At 38.0% G+C, this 18,954-nt stretch overlaps 1 protein-coding gene across 1 annotated transcript; it reads left to right on the top strand.

Annotated features, from left to right (window-relative positions):
• The first annotated feature begins 8 nt into the window (after window positions 1–8).
• Window positions 9–18,225, top strand: PECR (peroxisomal trans-2-enoyl-CoA reductase). The gene is made up of 8 exons (XM_042784290.1): window positions 9–131; window positions 3,149–3,282; window positions 10,552–10,717; window positions 11,380–11,461; window positions 13,674–13,770; window positions 16,016–16,126; window positions 16,716–16,827; window positions 16,949–18,225. Exons 1-8 carry the CDS (start codon window positions 17–19, stop codon window positions 17,035–17,037), a joined length of 906 nt encoding a protein of 301 aa, XP_042640224.1. The 5' UTR covers window positions 9–16; the 3' UTR covers window positions 17,038–18,225.
• Window positions 18,226–18,954: the final 729 nt, after the last annotated feature.

The following is an 18,954-nucleotide window of genomic DNA, read 5'->3' as shown; positions in this document are numbered from 1 at the left end:
AGGCGGGGGGGGTAAAATGGCGGCGGCGCGGGGGCTGCTGGCGGCCGGGCTGTTCCGCGGGCGGGTGGCCATCGTCACCGGCGGCGGCACCGGTATCGGCAAGGCCATCGCCGCCGACTTGCTGGCGCTAGGTGGGCGCGGCGCGGGGTGGGGGGGAGAGGAGGGGTCCGCAGGGAGCCCCGGCGGGTGATGGGGGAGCTGGGCTGGGCGTGAGGTGGAGGCGGGGGATGGAAGTTTGAGGGGAGCGGGTCGGGGAGTGCTCGGGGGGGGGGGGGAGGGTGTGTGTGCGGTGCGTTTTGGGGGGTGGGCAGCTCTTAGGGGGTGGGTGTGTGAGGGGTTTATGGGTGAGGCGCTGTGACGGGAGTCGGTGAATAGGGAAGGGAACGAGGTGGGGTTGATGTGGGGCCATGTCGTTTGGCCCGCTGGCACTTAAAAGATGCGCTGTTTTAAATGCGGCCGTCAAAGTGAGGTTATATTAAACACGGACCCTTTCTCTCCTACTCCCTCTTAAGTAAGTTTTCATCTTGCTTAACTGGAGGATTTATCTGGTGGTTGAACTGAGCCTTGCCGGACTGGTATGGTTTTGAACTGTTTTCTGCACAGTAAGCTTAAGGAAATGGTGCTTCTCTCAGTGCTTGTGACAGAAATGTCCTGAAGTTAAAGTATATCTTCAGCGTGGACTTTGTGGGATTTCTTTCCGTGCTGATTACAGAGAAGGGGTATATTCTGGAGTGAAAGGCAGTCTTCTGAGTCGTCCACCTTGCAGCACCTTTTCTGTAGGTGTCAGTGTAAGTGCTAGGGATCATCAGCATCAGTCTGGTTTCAGATAATGTTTATTATGTTTGGATTTGCTGTCTTCAAAATACCAGCACTAGCGTTATGCCTCATGGTGCCACGCTCCCTGGGATTTGCGCTGGTGAAATGTGCACCATGCCATTTCATTGCATTGCATAGTAAAGAGCTTTCCTTGTTGAGGCTGCGTGCTGGGAGACATCTCTGCCTCTCCTGGCCTTTGTCACCCCAGCTTTCCACTTGCTCTGTGGAGCCAAAGTGAGGGCTAGTTCTCCTACCTTTGTATTACAGGGGAACTGTGCATTTTTTTTTTAAGGTGTCCGTGTCCATAACATCCTAAACAGAAAACAAGCCTGCAGATCTCTACAAAGCACACATGAGAAAATTAAGAAAGAGCTATGGCTTAAGTCTGTCTGAGCAACCTTCCTTACCTGCAGACTTGACAGCTACTACTGACAAGATGTGTGGGAACTATTTCCATATATACCTTGCGCTTTAGGTTGTATTTTGTTTTTGGAGTGGGGGCTGGCTGAACAGAGAGTGCCTGTAGGAGCAGTGACAAAATGATAGTTGTCATGCATATTGTTTTTATAACCAGTCTCCTTTGAAGCCTTTTGGACAGATTCAAACCTTTCTTCTGTAAACTTGTGCCCTTTTTCCCCCAGCCCTGTCAGGAAATGGTCTGGTCATTCTTTGAAGAAAAAAAAGTGAAATAGTGTCGGTTTCTACTGTAGGTACCAAGTGTTCCTCAGTGAGCTGGAGTCTCCCCCTCCCCCAGTTAGCATATTTAGCAAAAATATAGCCTTTTATTTGGCCTTATTCTATATCAGTGTGTGTATTAATAAACACTTAAGTTGATAAATATTACTGTGCTACTGTGATTTAGTATTTTGTGTTAATTGGTAATTGTGTGTGCCACTTTATGAACTCTATTCTGCATTAGTCAGGTGGTTGTGCAAGTGATGGGAGTTTTTAATTTAAAAAATCAGAAGTCAGAGACTAAAGTTTTTACATGTGTTGTTTTAAGATGGCCACTGATTGAAGGTGAAGCTGCCTTTCTTAGGGATAGGCAGTTACAGCACTTCCTTCTGGAAGAATTCAACTCCCCTCTCTCTCTATATATATATTTTTTTTTTTTTTAGTTTTATGCATAGTTTCATAAGACAGCCTGAGCCAAATGAACAGCTTGCTGCTCTTTACTCCCACTAGATATTTTGAGTTGATTCTGGTGTTTGTTTGATCACGAGAGGCCAAATTCCACTCAGCAAAATAGCAACAAAGAAAAAAAAAAACACCTGGCAAGATGTTAACTTTTTTTTTTTTTTTTGGCTGGTTGAGGGTGTTGAATTGGTTTATGTTAAAACAGATGAGCAGTAGAGCTGTTATGAAGAAGGGATGGCTTCTGCTGCGGTGCTGAGATATGGAAGGAGGGAACTGGGAGCAGGACCTCCATGCCTTCTTGGCAGTGAAAGCTAGTAATTTGCTTATCTGTAATATGAAATTGTATGCCGACTGGATTTGCACTAGGAATTAATTTGGTGTAGTCTGTTTTAGTCTATGTAGTAGCAATTGCTAAAGACTTAAAGCTGTCCCAAGCCTGGTGGTGTGACGGAGGAAACTAGATTGGTTGTAGTGTGGGTGCTTGCCATTTGGCACCTGCATTGTTTTTCTCTGCAGAATGAGTCCTTCTGCCTCCAAATGCTGAAAAAAAAACAGAAGGCTTGAGCTCCTGCATATTTTTTTCGTCTTCTTTTCAGAGCTATGATTCTACAGCGTGTGGCAGTGCCATGGGGAAGCCTCTGTTCCTGCCATCTGTAGCCTGCTGATAGGAATTAATCTCATGAGGCTATCATCCTTTCCTTCAGACTCTGTAGGGTTAAAAAGCAGAACATTACATTTGCTCACTGCTTATCAAAATTACAGCCAGGCACACAGCGCAGTAAGATTATTTTTGTGGTTTTAGGAGCAAGCTGTTTTTTTGTAATCAAGACCTGCTGAAACATCTATAAATTGCGTAATTGATAAACAAGGCAGCTGTGAGCAGAGGCAGCAAAAGTGATGTCTGACAGCTACTTTGCTGACTCTGCAACTCACAGGCTATCTTCCCTTCTGCAGGAAGGACAGGGAACCTTGTGGACATTTTTTTGATTGCTCTTTTCCTGGCACAGTGGGATCTTGTTGCTAAGAAGCACTGACATCAGTCATTTCTTTGTCTTGCAAGAACTTAAATGCTGTCTTCTAGTCAGTGACTAATAAATGCACATCCTACAAGATATCTCCACGATGTTATTAAAAAACTAGCATAACTGTAATTTTAACTATGTTAGCTGAAGGATGTTTCATTTTGTCTCTACAGGTTGCAGTGTTGTTATTGCCTCTCGTAAATTTGAGCGATTAGAAGCTGCTGCAGAAGAACTGAATAATACGTTTTCTTCCATGAGTCCTGCCAAAGTGACTCCCATAAAGTGCAATATCCGCAAAGAAGATGAGGTAAAGAATAGTGATCTTGTTCTGGGGCTTACTGTGTCAAAAGCATATTGTGTATATAAATTCTCAGATTTCCAAAGGTCTTGTCTGGCCCTCTCAGAAGTGGTGTAGATCAGGGGAAAGATGCAGCAAAGCACTGTTACATTCATCTAGATAAAGATGTTCTCTCCAAGGGAAGACCATTTGTTAGCCACCTAAGCAGGAAAGAATTTGTAATTGCAAACATTTTTCTGACCATGCATAGCTATTTCAGACATTTCTGGGAGAAGCAGACCTTGAAACTGGCATGTTCTACAGCTGAGCCGGAGCCCCTTTACCATGGTTCTGTGTCACATTTCTGTAACAGCAGTGAGGAGGCGTTAACTTGTGAAGATGGAGACCTCAGAATAGTTCCTTCAAACAGGAAGTCATATCATGGAATCTCAACACTTGTGACTTGACACAAGTGCCCTGAATTGTCAGTTTTGCTTGTATTAAAGCAAAAAGACCCCACAGATACTATTATTTTTAGCCATGTTTCAAATTTTGGTTACAATTTGAGGTGTGCCTCATTACAAACTCTAGTATTATCCCAGTTGAATTTTTTCTTCATATTACAGAAAATGGAAGATCAAGGGCAAAATTATTTAATCCAGGTTTTTCAGAAGTCTGCATTTACCTCCTAATTTTTTACTCTGGGTAATTAAACATTTTAAAGCTCAGCATCAGGTTGGACTTTTAACTTCTTGAAGACAGCTAGAAAATATTCCAGTAATCACTGATTGTGGCATTTTTATTAACCTTTCAAAGTCTCTGTTAAATTCTAGCATAACTTAAAGAAATATTAATGACCTACAGTAGCTATGTAGATTCTGGAAATATCCTAATATACAACCATAAAGCAAATAAAAAATAAAATTCTTCCCTCATGGAACAGCTCGTGCCATTAAATATTTATGGTGATATAGTTAGACATTCTCTTCTGAAAGAGATGAACCCTGAGGCTCTGCACTATGTCACTTCACCTACCAGTGAATTTTAGGTTTGTACTTACTAACATCAGCAGCGTGATATAATAGGTTATGACAGATGACAGAGGTCAACTTACATGATTAAAGCTGCAAGAAAGAAAAGAGGTAAAGAGAGAGAAAAGGTTTAAGCCTTCCTTCACGTCACTGTTCTTGCAGAAAGTACTCTGAGATCCTTAATAACCTTCTGCAGGTGAATCTTATTTTTGCATCAGTTTAAAAATAATTTAAGGGAAACTGCAGTGTTTTGTGTTATTTAGAAAAAAAAATCGCTATGAAAATTTTGTAAGCCTTTTGTGGAAGTTTTGAATAAGGAGTAAAATTTCTGTTGCATGTTAACATAAGAACTTAAATGTACCCACTAAACAAATATTTACCCATTCCAGATGCCTATCTCCAAGACCAGATATTTTTACAGGTTAGAGACATCCTGTGATTTTTGTTATTCAGCTCTTGTTTTTCTGGCCCTGTCCTCCTCCATTATCTCTTTAATGCTGAGATTCTCAAAGATTGCTAAATCCTGGTCACTTGTTACTTAATTTCTAAAATTACTGTTGGACCAGAAATGTGTGGTTCATGTTTTCAGCTTTTAAATTTGTAGTGAGGATAGCACTTCCTTAGGTGCTCAGTGTTTGTGAAATGAAATTAGATAAACTCAAATTCAGAATCAGTAATTTATACTGATAAAAACTGTCAGAACTTAGATCTGAGAGATATGGCAGATTTTCCACAGCCCACTGCTTATTATTGCTTATTTATTATATTTGCTAAGAGCAGCAAAGGTGAATACTTTTTTTCTAATTTGCACTTGATTGCCTCATGAAGGCTAAAGGAAGAGTACCTTTGGGCCTTTACTTCTATTCAAAGAACATTGCACATCCACTTTCAAAACCTATTCCATTCTTAATCTAAAATATAGTGCCTGGGACTTGGAGTCTTAGGAACAGGGATCAGTAAAAGATGTAGTGAAGGATTTTTCTAACTGAGGAAGTAAATCTTGAGTAGAGGCAACACAGCAATATAACTCACTTCAGCATTTTCACAAATACAGGAGTAGCTTGCTGTTTACAGTGGAAGATGGGGTGAGAGTGCATTTAAACTTTTGGCTTCTCTCCCAAAAGAAACAAGAGTTGTACAACTGTGTTGGCTCTGTATGCTACTCATTAATAGCTTTACAACTCATTGTCTGCTTTCAGCTTAGCATGAATGAAGAGTATTTTCCTCAGAAATTCACAGAAGCACATTGTTGGGTAGAGAAGACAGCCTCTACAAGTATTCCCTGTGAGTCATTGCATCCTCTTTCTCAGCTCTTATACCTGGTACCAAAGAACGTGTGAAGGAGAAAAACCTTATAAATGTTTCAACAAGGGAAAAAAAACTTAGGACTTCAAGCCTCCTTGGATGTCAGAACTGATCCATCACAAGCTACAAAGCCCAGGAAGCTTCCTGAAGAACTACATAATTCATTTAGTGTATATCCTTCTCCTTGACATCTCACTGAAATCTTTCTAAGAGTCAATATTTCTTTTAAAGGAAGCCACTGTGGTCACCTGTAGGAACAAGCTGTCTGTTCTTACTGTAGCATGGCTTTTTTTTTTTTTTTTCCATCCCTCCATCTCCATCAGTTGTTCTGCATTTCTCTAAAGGCCCCTATGAATTTTGTCCTGGTTTTAATTTTATAATCAGGCAAACTGGAGGGAGGGCCTTTGAATAGAGGAGACTTAAGAAAGATGAAAGTGCTTTCAAAATTGCCAGATGATTTTTTTTTTTGGCCTCCTATTGCCAATCTTAAAGTATCTGACCTGCTTTGAAGATGTCACAGCTTATTCCTCTTGTGTGCCCTAGTTTGGATCTGTAAAATTCAATCATTAGAAGATTAATCTCTCATCATATGGTGCAATATTTCTGGTAGAGCTCTTTCTGGCCTGCAAAGAGTCAAAGAAGCTGCAGTAAATTAATTGCTGCAGAAGCTTGATGACAGATATCATGGGAATAGCTTAATGAATTCACATTTTTAAGTCTCTTAATCTTCATCCTCAGAGGCCCTCCTGCTTTCTAGGAAAGCTTACTTTTCCTTAAGTGTGCAAGAAATAATCTTGCTTGATGGAGGATTTTCAACCTCTGCATAACCTGTCAGGCTTATTTCTGTCACGAGTTTGCTGCTGCTGCTTTTGGCTAGCTTCCTATTGAGTGTTTTATAAAGGATAACAAACCTGTTTTGTTTTTAAAGATGGAAGAGTAGAGGGTTCTGGGATTCCAGTAAGAGTACCTGAGGTTTCTATATTCTGTCTTCATGGGGCCTTATCCTGAAGCAGTGGTCATGTGCCTGTCCCTTTTCCTGTGGTCTGGAGTGTATATAGCGGGCAATAAGGCTTCTTAGTGATTATGAAGCTGAAGTGATTCTAATTATTTGGATATTTTCTAGCACTGCCCACATAATGTGTTGAATATAACAAGAGCAGGTCAGTTTACTCTTGCTGAGATGCAGGCTGGACATTTCTGTGTGTGTGTGTGTCTTTTCAAACTGAGCTCTTTTTCCAAAATCCAAGGGTCTAATTAATTAATTCCAGTGCCTCAGTGTAGCAGTGGCCAGAGTGGAGGAGAGAGACCCCATCCTTCTTCCATTATGAAAGAGATTTCTATTTATCTTTGTAGGTGTTGGGAAGGGAAAGCATGCATTTGTGTGTCTTAAATGTTGAGCTACGGCAAATCTATTGATGGAGGAAAGAAAGACGTGAGGAGCTTTTTGCCCTTGTAAAGCCTTTATGCTGTATGCTCTGGACAAACTTTTCGTTAACTGGCATCTAGATAAATAGAAGACATATCTTGGTAAGTGGAACATAAAACCTTGTACTTTTAGTAGGCCACTGCTCTTGAAATCAGCAATTCGTAGTTCTATGCACAGTGTCCTCTTTCCATACTTGAGCTCCAGCGACAACTACTGCTGGATCAGACCTTGAGGGTAAAACCAATCACTTGAAGATCTGACAAACGACACCTTGAGATGGACTCAATACAGTACTATTTAGCACTTACCTTGTGTCTGAGTTCACTAGTACCTTTTCTTTTCCAATCAACTTCATAGCTTAGCATAGTCTCATTTGGTTTTTAAATACCTGATGCCTGTCTGTGTGAAGCCTGTGGCTTGGTGGGGAGCTGTGGATAAGAGATTCCTGTTGTCGTACTTTGAAATAACACAGCAATAATACAAAGTAAAAATACCTGTTATCACCGTGCAAGAATGCCTACTAGTTCTGGTCCCCAAATAGCAAATTTCTAACACTCGTTAGTGGACAGTTTGCCTGTTGAGTTTTGTTCAAGGTGACCTATAAATGCATGTGGACATTTGTTCCTTTTCTCTGTGTCAGTGAGTACTGTCATCTCATTGATTTGTGGAAGTTTGCTACTGCATAATACTTTCGAGTTGCAGTCACACAAAAAAGGTCTTTATTGAAAAACTCCAGTTTTCTCCTTATGGCTGAAGTGCCTAATTTTGTTTTTTTTTTTTTTGGTCTTTTTCAGAATAACATCCTAAACTGTTAGCTCTACATTGTACAGTTTTGCTTTGCTTCCAGAGAGAGTCCTTAGTAGCTTTTTTATGAATTTTTTCACATTTTCTATGTGGATTTTTAATATTTAGGAATAGAAAGGAATCTTCTTTAGTTCTCACTGTGATTTAAATGTGTTCTACCAGACCCTCTTTCTCACTGTGCTGGTGGTTGCTGTCACCACGTTTATTGTAATTGGGAGAAACACTGCAATGATGCTTTCTCTGCAACACAGAGGACATTGTGAAGATTGCTACAGTTGGAGCCATCTGAACTGTCACTGGAGAGCCTGCTAGCTTTCGCTGGCTTTCAGAAAGCAGAACTGATATGCATTTGTTTTGGTTTTTTATTGCCCTGAGAATATGGTGTGACAAGTAGGAACAACAACAGAGCTTCTTAAGATACAACTTGTGAACCATTTTGAATTGATATGTCATAGCTGATTTTCTCCACCTGTTGAAAACTTGCTTGTAATATCTCTTCTCAGTGGATTTTTCTTCTGTTATTTTCTCATTGGTTTGTTTTTTTTTAAATGATTCTTAGAGTTTTCCATTTTCTTTCTTTCTCTCTGTTTTTTGTGGTTTTTTATTCCCCCCCCCCCCCCCTCCAGTCTGAATACACTTAGTCTGTTCAACCATTCCTTGTACTGAAACCATTTCACTTCTGTAAATGAGCTCATACTTCAGTGACTTATTGAGAACAATATCCAAAGCAAGATTCTCAGGCTGACAGGGAGAAGAGTTTAATATTGCTGAGAAAAACTTAACTTTTGCTGCCTAGTGAGACATAACTTACTTTTCTCTGGTTGTGAGCAAACCTGGAAGTCTTTGTGGCGTGGTGGTTCTCAGAAGTCATGGTTTTGGGATTGCTATCACAGATGTTTTGTTTTTTTGGTGTCTTTTTTCCTCAGATCCCACAAGCTGCAGTGACTGATGTGAGGAACAAGATCACATTCAGAACTTAAAGATGGTGATTTAGGTATCAAAAGTCTTTTCTTAAGGCATTTTTTTCTTAACAGGCATTAGATTTTCAGTCAGGCTTCAGTCACTATATGTTTGTGTCGGTTTTCGTCTTCAGAGAGGTGCCTCCTTACAGGATCCATACTAACCCGCTAAACCATCCTCAACGGTTAGCAGCAAAAGCTATAAGACAGCTATTTAAGAGAATGAGTTGGTGACACCCTTGATGAGATACAGATCATAGAATCATGGAATGGTTTGGGTTAGAAGGGACCTTAAAGATCATCTCATTCCACTCCCCTGCCACAGGCAGGGACACCTTCCACTAGACCAGGTTGCTCAAAGCCCTGTCCAGTCTGGCCTTGAACGCTTCCAGGGAAGAGGTCATCAACAACAAATCATGCATTGCTTGTTCTTTTATTTCTGATGTTTTCTACTGCTAACTCAATACAGAGGAAAGCTCATTGATATCCTTCCCCTTGTCAAATCTGTTTCAGCAGCAGCATTGCTCCTGCTATTTATTTTGGGTTTTTTTTTTTTGGTCTGTGTTTTCTTTGACCACAGATGCTAGATGAACTCTTTATATATGCTTGAGTAGGAATAACTGATGCATGGTATCTAGTTATGGTAGGTAATGTATGCAGGAAACAGTCATGTTGTCCCATTTCCCTGTTTCTTGAGATAAAGGTTAAATTATTAAGCAGTTTCTATGGAGTTGTTATTACTGTTTTGTAATAGGGAAAAAATACATCAGCTTTGGTATCTGTAAAATCTTTGGATGCTTTGAAATATGTTCCCCTCCAGAAATTGTTGTGTTTAGTGTGAGTATGTGGCAAGCCTGTTGTACTTCCAAAACAGAAGACAATGCAAAAGATCTAGTTTACAGTCTGTAGCTCAGATTAGGTCAGTGTTAGAGCTAGGTTTAGATTCTCAGAACCTGTTCCCTTCCATATGAATTTAAGCCACTCCTTTTCTGCACTGACAGCTCCTTGAGTGAGTGAATACAGTGTCTTGCTATTTGCTGTTAATACCTTCTCAGAGTACTCAAAGATAAATAGTGCCAGACAGTGCTCTTAATCATAAGTACTCATGCTGCTTATAGAGAGAAGGTCAAATATTAGTCAAATATTTACCTTTTTTTTTGCTAAAGAAGACAACTTGTAGTATTTCCAGATCTTTTTAGAGTTTGTGTTTTGTAGGGTAACAAACTAACTTTCTTGGTCTGTGTAAGAATATTGGCTGTTGCCAAATCATACACCAGAACTTTAGTGAATGCAGAAAACTTGTAGATAAGAATGTTGAAACTTCATAAGATGACTTATGTTTCCTATTTAAAATGCTTGGGTATATGGATCAGATGAAAAAAACAGAGTAGCTACCTTATATGGAACTCTTCCAGCATCTGATGTGAACACCCCTATCCTTGTGAAAAACGTCAGGAGATTCTTAGTAGGTCTTAGGTAGCAGGCTTTCATGTGTGTTTGTTTTTACAAAGCTTTGACAGCTTAAATCCTCCTCTTCTTTCAGTGCTGGTATTTTATGTAGCACCTGCATTATACCAGGAAGATTTCCTAAGTAAACATGGACTCAGCCCAATCCTTCTTGTCTGGTTAAACCTGTCATACCAATCTTCTGGTCTCTCTGAAGGCTGATACCTTCTCTCTATGTGTGAAAAGGATGAGAGATGAAATACTGTCTGAGAATGAGATTTGGGTGTACAGCTTAATCAGCATACTACAGCAACAAATATTGTTTCAGGTAGAAGCTTTGGTGAGGTCTACACTGAGTCTGCATGGGAAGATTGACTTCCTGGTGAATAACGGAGGGGGCCAGTTCGCAAGTCCTTCTGAAGCCATCCGTGCTAAAGGCTGGAATGCTGTGATAGACACAAACCTGACAGGGACCTTCTACTGCTGCAAAGCAGGTAAGGACTGAACATTAAGCATTTTTCATTTATTTGTTTTGGTTTTTACATCAATGCCAGAAGACAAGAAATGTTAAGTTTCCCTACCTTTTTTTCATGCACTTATCTGACAGTGGATATTTGTTTTCATGAATCTCATCTAAAGCTTTAGATTAAACTGTACGTTACATTTGTTCATATATACAAACATACATTTAGGCAAGTATGATCTTCTGGTTAAGGCCAGGTTTGTGGAGTCACTTAGGTTGGATATGCACTTCAAAGACTATAGGAAAACCACTTAATTCTGTGGCCTATATTCACTGTGTGTAGCACAGGAAAAGATTTCTCTCTTATCAGGGATGTAAATTTAAAGTTAAATTTGTATATAATTCTCAGATAGCATTGAGAACATGGAAGTGAAGGTAATTTATGTGGAAGCCTGAAATCTTGATTTCCACCAAAAGGCTTCTTGACAAACATTGAGCCTTACCTGGACCACACCTGTTATCTCCCCAATCCAGTGGTGAGGCTATGGTACAAAGAGCAGATTGGTTATCTAAATCTGCACAGGAAATGTGTAGTGTAATAGGAGTCAACACTTCAAATTTGACTTCCAGTTGGCAAGTTCATTTGTATGCATTTCTTCTGGTATTTATAGGTTATCTTCCTCCTTCATACAGTGTACAATGCCTGGATGCAGGAACATGGAGGAGTCATTGTCAACATTACTGCTGCCGTGAGAAATGGGTTTCCTGGAATGTCGTAATATATGTTTTATTTTTACGTTTTCCTTTGTTTTTCCCCTAGAAGTACTAATTGCTCCTAAATGCTTCATTTTAGAAAGGTGTGCACTGGGCAGCAGCAGAATATAGAAATAAGTAGTTAGGTCAGGAGAGACCCATAGTATCACTTGGCTGTATGTGTGGGGGATCGCTTATTAATTCAGCAGAGAGTACAGGAGCAAATGGCATCTCTGGTCTCTGTCAATTTGTTTGTATGAAACTATGAAGCAAGACTTGCCAGTGAAACTGTCACTGGGAATGGTATACTAGTGAGACTAGTTGCACTGAAATGTAACTTTTACTTCTCTCTCAAAATTTCTGGAGGGTTTGCAAGAATTTGGCACCTGTTTTCCAATGATAATGTCAGTTTACGAGTCTTGATGGTGTAATGAGTTCTGGGAGTTGGACTGGGAGTAGGAGGAAAATTTCTAGCATATTTACCAGGTTTTGGATTTGTCTTTCTGGTCACTGATGCCTGCCTTTCCCATCTTCCTTTCTACGCTCACTTCGTAGCCGTCTTTCTTGAAGGTCTCTGATGCAGAGAATCGGTTCTATTCAGTTCTATCAAGTTTTTGTGACTGGGAGAAGGCTCATGGATACAAAAATATCACCACATTTGTAGTTCTTTTATACTGACCCAAATGATCACAGATATCTGCGTGAAAATGAAGCATCCTTTCCATATCCTTATGCCTACTATATTTGTTCAAATTTCTTTACTCTCAAAATAGAGGTGAGCAGAAATCTTTCAATTTGCAACTTTTCCTCAAAAAAATTTCTCATTTGTTGAAAGAGAAATAATGTTCAGAAAACTGTTTCAGTTATTTTATTTTCAAAGAAAATTTTGAAAGGAAATGTTGAAGTTTTGACAGTTTATTAACTGAGAAAAATGTGAACTCCTTCTTTGAAACTACCTTTTATTTTATTTTTAAATTGAATTTATATTGAAGAAGATATCAAAATATAATTTGAGCCAACATTGCATTACCTCTCTTTGTCCTGATTCAGGGTTGAAAGTTTTCAAAATTTAAAATTTTTAAGGAACAGCATAATATTTTCTCAGTAGCTTGTTCTTGGCAGTACAAAATACATTTAGAAATCCACAGGGTGGTGCTGAAGCTACAGTTATTTGGGTTTCTCCACTCTGGTTAGGTCTGGTTGAATTGTCACAGCAAATAGGCTGAAGCTGTATTTGAGTTGAACCAAGAGATTAAAAACTTAATTCTGAATAGCAGTGGAAAAAGGTTTCCCAAATAACTGTTATGTGTGGATGTAAATGGATAGACAAAACTACTTTCAAATTAAATTCCTGTTGAATTGGTACTTGTTTTAGAAACATACTATTGAAAAGACTTGCTTTTATAAGTCCAGCCACCACTCATGACAAAAATGATCCAATACAGTTTTTCGTAAGTATTAGTTTTGAACGTTAAACTGGTAAAGTTTGTTTACTTATAGTGTGCATGGAGGTTATTTATTTCAGTTGTAAACGTGAATAACTTGGGGGTTTTAATGTTTTTCTTAAATTTTTCTTATTCCTTTCCTCGTATTCAAGAAGGTACTGTATATATCTCCTCTAAATCTGTTTTGCCAGGCTAAAGGAACTAAACTCCCTTAGTTTCCTCTGAGTCCTACTGTCCACTGTTCATCACTGCAGTAATTTTGTCTGCATTTGTTCAAGCTTGTAATCGTTTCAGACTAGTTTCCTGTAGCAGCAAGGTGTACGAAATCACTCTCTCTGTGATGGTCTCTATCTCCATCCACCTACAGCAGTTTTTGAATAGTGGCTGATTTTTGTCATGCTTGTCAGAAGATCTAAACTGTTTTTCAGACCACTATCCTTCCAAGTGTTGCTCTACCTGTGCAGTCTAGCTTCTGTAGATTTACAGAATTTGAACTCTGTCTCCAGTTGTTTTTCATTTTATAAGCCTGCTGCTGCAGTAGAATGTAGCTGACATGATGCCACGCTGGGGAAGAGATAAGTATTTCCAGAAATGACAGGAAATCATAGCATAACTTGTTTAAACCGTGAAGCTATGGTCAAACTTAGAAACTAGAAAATATCTCTGTCTCTGAGAGAGAGAAAGCCACAAAAAGCTACTCTGACTACTTCAGTGAGACTGTGGTAGAATTAACATTGTGCACTGTTAACTGAGGGAACAGATGCTTCTTTTGCTTTCTTGTTTCTGTAGGCATACAGGAGCTGCAAGAGCTGCAGTGAATAACCTAACCAAGACTTTAGCTTTAGAATGGGCCCACAGTGGAGTAAGAATCAACAGTGTTGCTCCTGTAAGTAATAACAAACAGTCTGATTAAACTTAGTCATCATACTGGTGCATGGTTAAAACTTTCAGATCAAAAGGGATTTTAAAATCTATAGCCTGTAACTGTTTGTGAATTATTTATGTATTTATTTATTTGTAATTACCTCATCTACATTCCTCAGGTCATTTGAGTGTGTTTTGTACTGTTTGGATGACAAGCCAGAGATGTGGGATAAAATTACTTCTGCTTTCTGCTTTGACTTGGCACTCTTGTTTGGTTTTGTTTTTTTTTTTTTTTTTTTCGTAGCTTAATGATACCTGGGAGTCCATGACCAGTCTTACAAACCCTTGACATAAAATTACCAAATGCTTTGTGTTTCAGTAATCATTACATTGTTTCTGAGTTCACAAATCTTCTTCTATTTGAGGTTTAAATATGCTGATAGTGATAATTTTCCCCTGTGTTTACAAAGTTATTTTGTAAATCTCTGACTGTATCACATAATGTCTTTTACTTTGTCTTCCACATGTTAAGTTAGGTTAGTTCTAGGCATAAAAAGGCTGTATTTGGAGTGGACCTTTTCTCAAATAAATTATATGAAAAAATGTGTGTTGTGATTTTTTTTTTTTTTTTTTTTTTTTTTTTTCTTATCAATACATGCAGACAGGAAACCACTATACAGGTCAGCTAAAATATGCCTGAGACATTTCTGAGGAAGTAGGTAGTGTGTAACCCTTGTTTTAAATACCTGTATGGAAAGAGCAGCTATATTTTGTAGTTCATGGTGCTGTAGATTGTGTGATCTGTTGTGATTTGTATAATCTTCACTCTTAACCACAATTTCTTTTGCACATTTACTCCCTTGAAAACAAAGAGGAAAGGTAAACTTTGTCTAGATACATCTACATTTGGAATTTACCTTATCTCACAGTATAGTTTAGTGTCAGATTTGTTTAACTGGTTCCTGTGAAGATCCTTCTACTATCTTTGCAGGATGTCAGTATATCCTGTTGTGCCTCTTGTCCTAAAACATCTGTCTCGCTTTCTCTGGAGTAGCACATAATGTTTAATGGCAGATATATGATGATCATTCAGATAGCGGCTCTTACATAATCTCTGTGAGGCCCAATTCATCTGGAGACTTGTTAAATATTAAGATCTAATGGCTTGTTTTTCCTGTTCATCTATTTTTTTCTGATTTATCATGTCTTGGGGAAGTAAGTAATTAAGACAGTGTTATTATGTGAGTATATTTTTCAGGCATGCTAATTACCTAATGAATTGTACTAAGTATACTTAATAGCACATGTCAAAAGAAGTTTTTGACAAGCAAACAATTCAGTGGTTTGGCTTTTTCAGAAGTATTTGCTAGCTTTGTTACCATGCTGGTAACAAAACCCCATGTTGTAGTTACAGTAATACTTTATATCCTTCTGTCACCTTTATGGACACACTAGGTCTGTGCTAACCATACAAAACTGTTACTGCCTTAAGGAGAAGAGCAACATGTAGGGAATGGGTACACAGAGAGATGAACGTTCATTCTGAAAAAATAGTTTCACATGTGAGTTGCTTCCTTAGCTCCCAAAATACATTCACTCACATTTCACAGATATCTTAGAAATGCTAGCATATACTCCATGGATGAATTCAAATTTTGTTATCTTACTTAAAAATGTGTCCCAGAGGTTCTGCTATAACTAATCTGTGTAACTTTGTGTTCCCACTGCTGTAGCCTTCATTTCCCTCTCAAGTCTAAACTGGACTATATGATCACTAGAACAGACAGTCACCTTTTTCTATTCCTATAGCAGCTAAGTAGGGAGAGTCTGAATTCCGAGTGTGAAATCTGTCTGCTTCCATAATTCACAATAAAATCAATCTAGTGTTTTTGCAGATTACAAGAAACTGAGAGCTTGTTCTTGGGGCTTTGTAGTTTTCTGCTGTAAGCTAATATGAAATGCTTGTAGTTTCAGAATAGTCTTTGAGTATCTTCTTTTTTTACTCTCCACTTTATGGTTACTGAAGTGACAGTGGAGAATTAGAATAATATGAATTATTGTGCTTGAATAGAGATGTGGCTAGCAGCCAAATTAACTTCTTGTACAAATTATACTATTCCATTAAATTTAAAAACTTGCATTCAAGTGCTGTTTAGATAGTTTAATTCAACAGAAAATCCCAGTCATGACAAATTGACGATTTTACAGTGATCACAGTTTGACCATATGTAAGAGAACTTAATTTTCACTATTCTGTTTTAAAATAGGGATTGGTATTTTCAGAAACTGCTGTTGCAAACTATGGAGAACAAGGTACAATGATGTGGTTGAAAAGCATACCAAAGATTCCTGCCAAGAGGTCAGCGGTTCCTGAGGAGGTAATGTATTTCAGAACATTTGTGATATTTCTACTTCTGTGTTTCTATTTTGAAGCCACTTCATTATATGGAGAACAAAAAAGGCTTAATTTTGCATTGTGATGGAATATTAAAAAAATAAAAACGTTTGTAGTAATGTGTAGTAGTACCAAGTGGGAGACTTAACCAGTAGTTGCTGTTACACTGAAAATTTAATTTACATCCCTCTTACAGCTGAAATGTTTCATAGTAGACATTAGTTCCCGAAAAGGTTGAGTTCTAGCGGGGAGTCAGAATGAGTAGTAATGTGAAAAAAGTGTATCATAACAGTCCTTAACTCTTTTCCACCAAGAATATGCATCTTTGGTAAACTGGTCAATTTTTTTGTTTGATTTTTCAGCATCCGATGCTGATCTTTGAGAGTTTACTGGTTTTTGTCTATTATGTATTTGGTGTTTGTGGCTGGGAAGATGGCTTTAAGACTGTTACAGTTTTCATTACTGAGTAGGAAATGCTGCTATGTCTTTCCTGTAAAAGTTTTTACAAGCATCTTTAACGTGAACAATTCCCAGCAGTTTAAGAAATATTAAAATTGTCATTCTTTTGTTAGATCTCACCTGCAGTGTGTTTCCTACTGTCTCCAGCTGCTTCTTACATTACTGGGATAACCATGGTTGTGGATGGTGGCCAAAGTTTATATAGCCACACCCTAGAAATACCTGGTAAGAAATGGGCTACAAAATAATGCCCTTCGAGTGATTGAATTTGACCATGGGAGGACACAAAAGTAAAATGCTTGATTTCTCAATCAACTAAGTATGTTGTTTTATTTGTTTTTTTCAGATCATGACAAATGGCCCTCACCACCAGAAGGAAAAAATTCTGAAATGCTTAAAAAGCTTCTTTCTGGCAAGTTCAAGCCGAAGTTGTAAAAGAATGAAATTTTACTTTATTCCCAGTTGCACTCTTGCTGACAATCTTATTTTGTGATTTGAGCTTATTATTCTCAGTAATATAATTTTCCTTGCTCATACATAACTATTGAGTGCCTTGATTTTCATTGGTTTATATTTAAAACTTGAAAGGCTGTACAATAGCAATTTCTTCTCTGAAAACACTCACTGCCCTGAAAAGATTCAGTGTCTTGGGAAGGGAAGGTATAAAATACAAATTCTCCATTTGCACAGGCATTAAGTAATGATGAATCCTGTTCAGAAGTGTATAAAGAAATACTTATTTTGACATGAAGTAGGCAGAGATGGAATGTTTTGGAAGCCACCTATTCAGGATGAATTTGAGGAGAAGGTAATTTAAATCTCTGTTGTTACTAGTTGCATCAGTAACCCTTGAGGTAGCTGTTAGCTCTACGCCATTTGTGTTCAATAATGATTTTAAAGACCGAGTAGGCATTTTTCTGAAAAGAATTAAAAATAAGGCAGAGTACTGTTACTAGTGTTTCAAACTAATACAATATATCATATTGGGAATGTTTTGAATTGTTTGCAGATATAATGACATGATGGAGATAAGCTGGCTGCAACTTAAATTTGATAATAGAATCATCAGATAATAAGCTTTAACATACAGTGATGGAAAACAGTATAGATTCGGTAATTTAGCTTGCAAAATTTTGAAGCAGAAGCTGTGGTGTATATTGCAGTGCTTTCTGCAGTGTGCAATACTGTTAAAGGAGAAATTTGGAATCCTTCATTGACCAGTTAAATGCTTTCTATCCATACTGTGTTGTCTTACAATGTTAGCACAATTTTGTTCATCAGTATCTCTAAAACAGGTGTGATTTTTGTGATCAATGCAGAAACTCTATTTTAAAAAATTGAGATCTTGTAATATATTGCTTGAAGAGGGTATATTTGTCATTTCTCACTTTTTAAATTCACTATAAGGCAAGTGTTCCAGTGTCTCATAACTTTAATCAAAATATAAAAAATAAGTGATGACTCTGTTTTCTGTAAGAAGTGAAATTTGTGGAATCAAGTTGCTGCTATAGAAATGACCTCTTTAATACTTTGTTTTGAATTGAATGTAAGAGTATCTGCCAGTTGTTTGTTCTCTGCAAAGATGTTTGACTTTTGTGTCTTTCATTAAAATATGGGAACTTACATGGGTACATGTAGATGGCTTTTTCATTAAAAAACTGAATGCCAGTTTTGTGGGGGAGGAGAGATTTGAACCAAAATGCTTTCTCCTGATATATCCTCTTTCCTTGGTAACTGGGTGGTCATTTTTGGGGTTGTGAAAAACTTGTACGGAGATAAAATCAGCTTTTTTTCAAACCTCTTGTGCAAGATATATTTTGATTATTGCAAATATATAGTTCAGTGTACACAGCAAGAGAATTCCTAGAAGAAAATTCACCTGTTAAATGACTAGCACTATAAACCTAGCCCATTGCATTTAAGTGAAATTATTTAGTTTATTAAGAGATTATTTTTGTATTCTTAACATTTTTCTCTAAAAGAAGAATATACACAAACAGGCTTGAGACTTGTTGAATTTAATTTCTCTTTGTGTTTGACTGTGAGGGTCTATGGTATATGTGGACTGTAGATTTGATATGATACAGAAGCAATTTGATTAAACTATTCTTATGATATCCCAGAATTGTTCTCTACAGGATTTGAGCATGAACTTGGAAATAATTATTTTATACTGTTGCAAATTTCCTCTGTAACTTTGCTGGAGCCTGAATATTCATAAAGAGGGGAAGTTTATACATAACGATGGTGAAATGCATCACTCATCTCAGTGAAATGGAACATTAGAAAAGTGAGTGTTCTCCTGTGTGGGAGATGTGTTCAGTCTGCAATTAATAAGCTCCTTCACAAGTA

The sequence above is a fragment of the Tyto alba genome, unplaced genomic scaffold (assembly GCF_018691265.1).
Source record: "Tyto alba isolate M040663 unplaced genomic scaffold, T.alba_DEE_v4.0 Super-Scaffold_7, whole genome shotgun sequence".
In the NCBI taxonomy this organism is placed as follows: Eukaryota; Metazoa; Chordata; class Aves; order Strigiformes; family Tytonidae; genus Tyto; species Tyto alba.
This window is presented reverse-complemented; position numbering and strand designations above follow the sequence as displayed.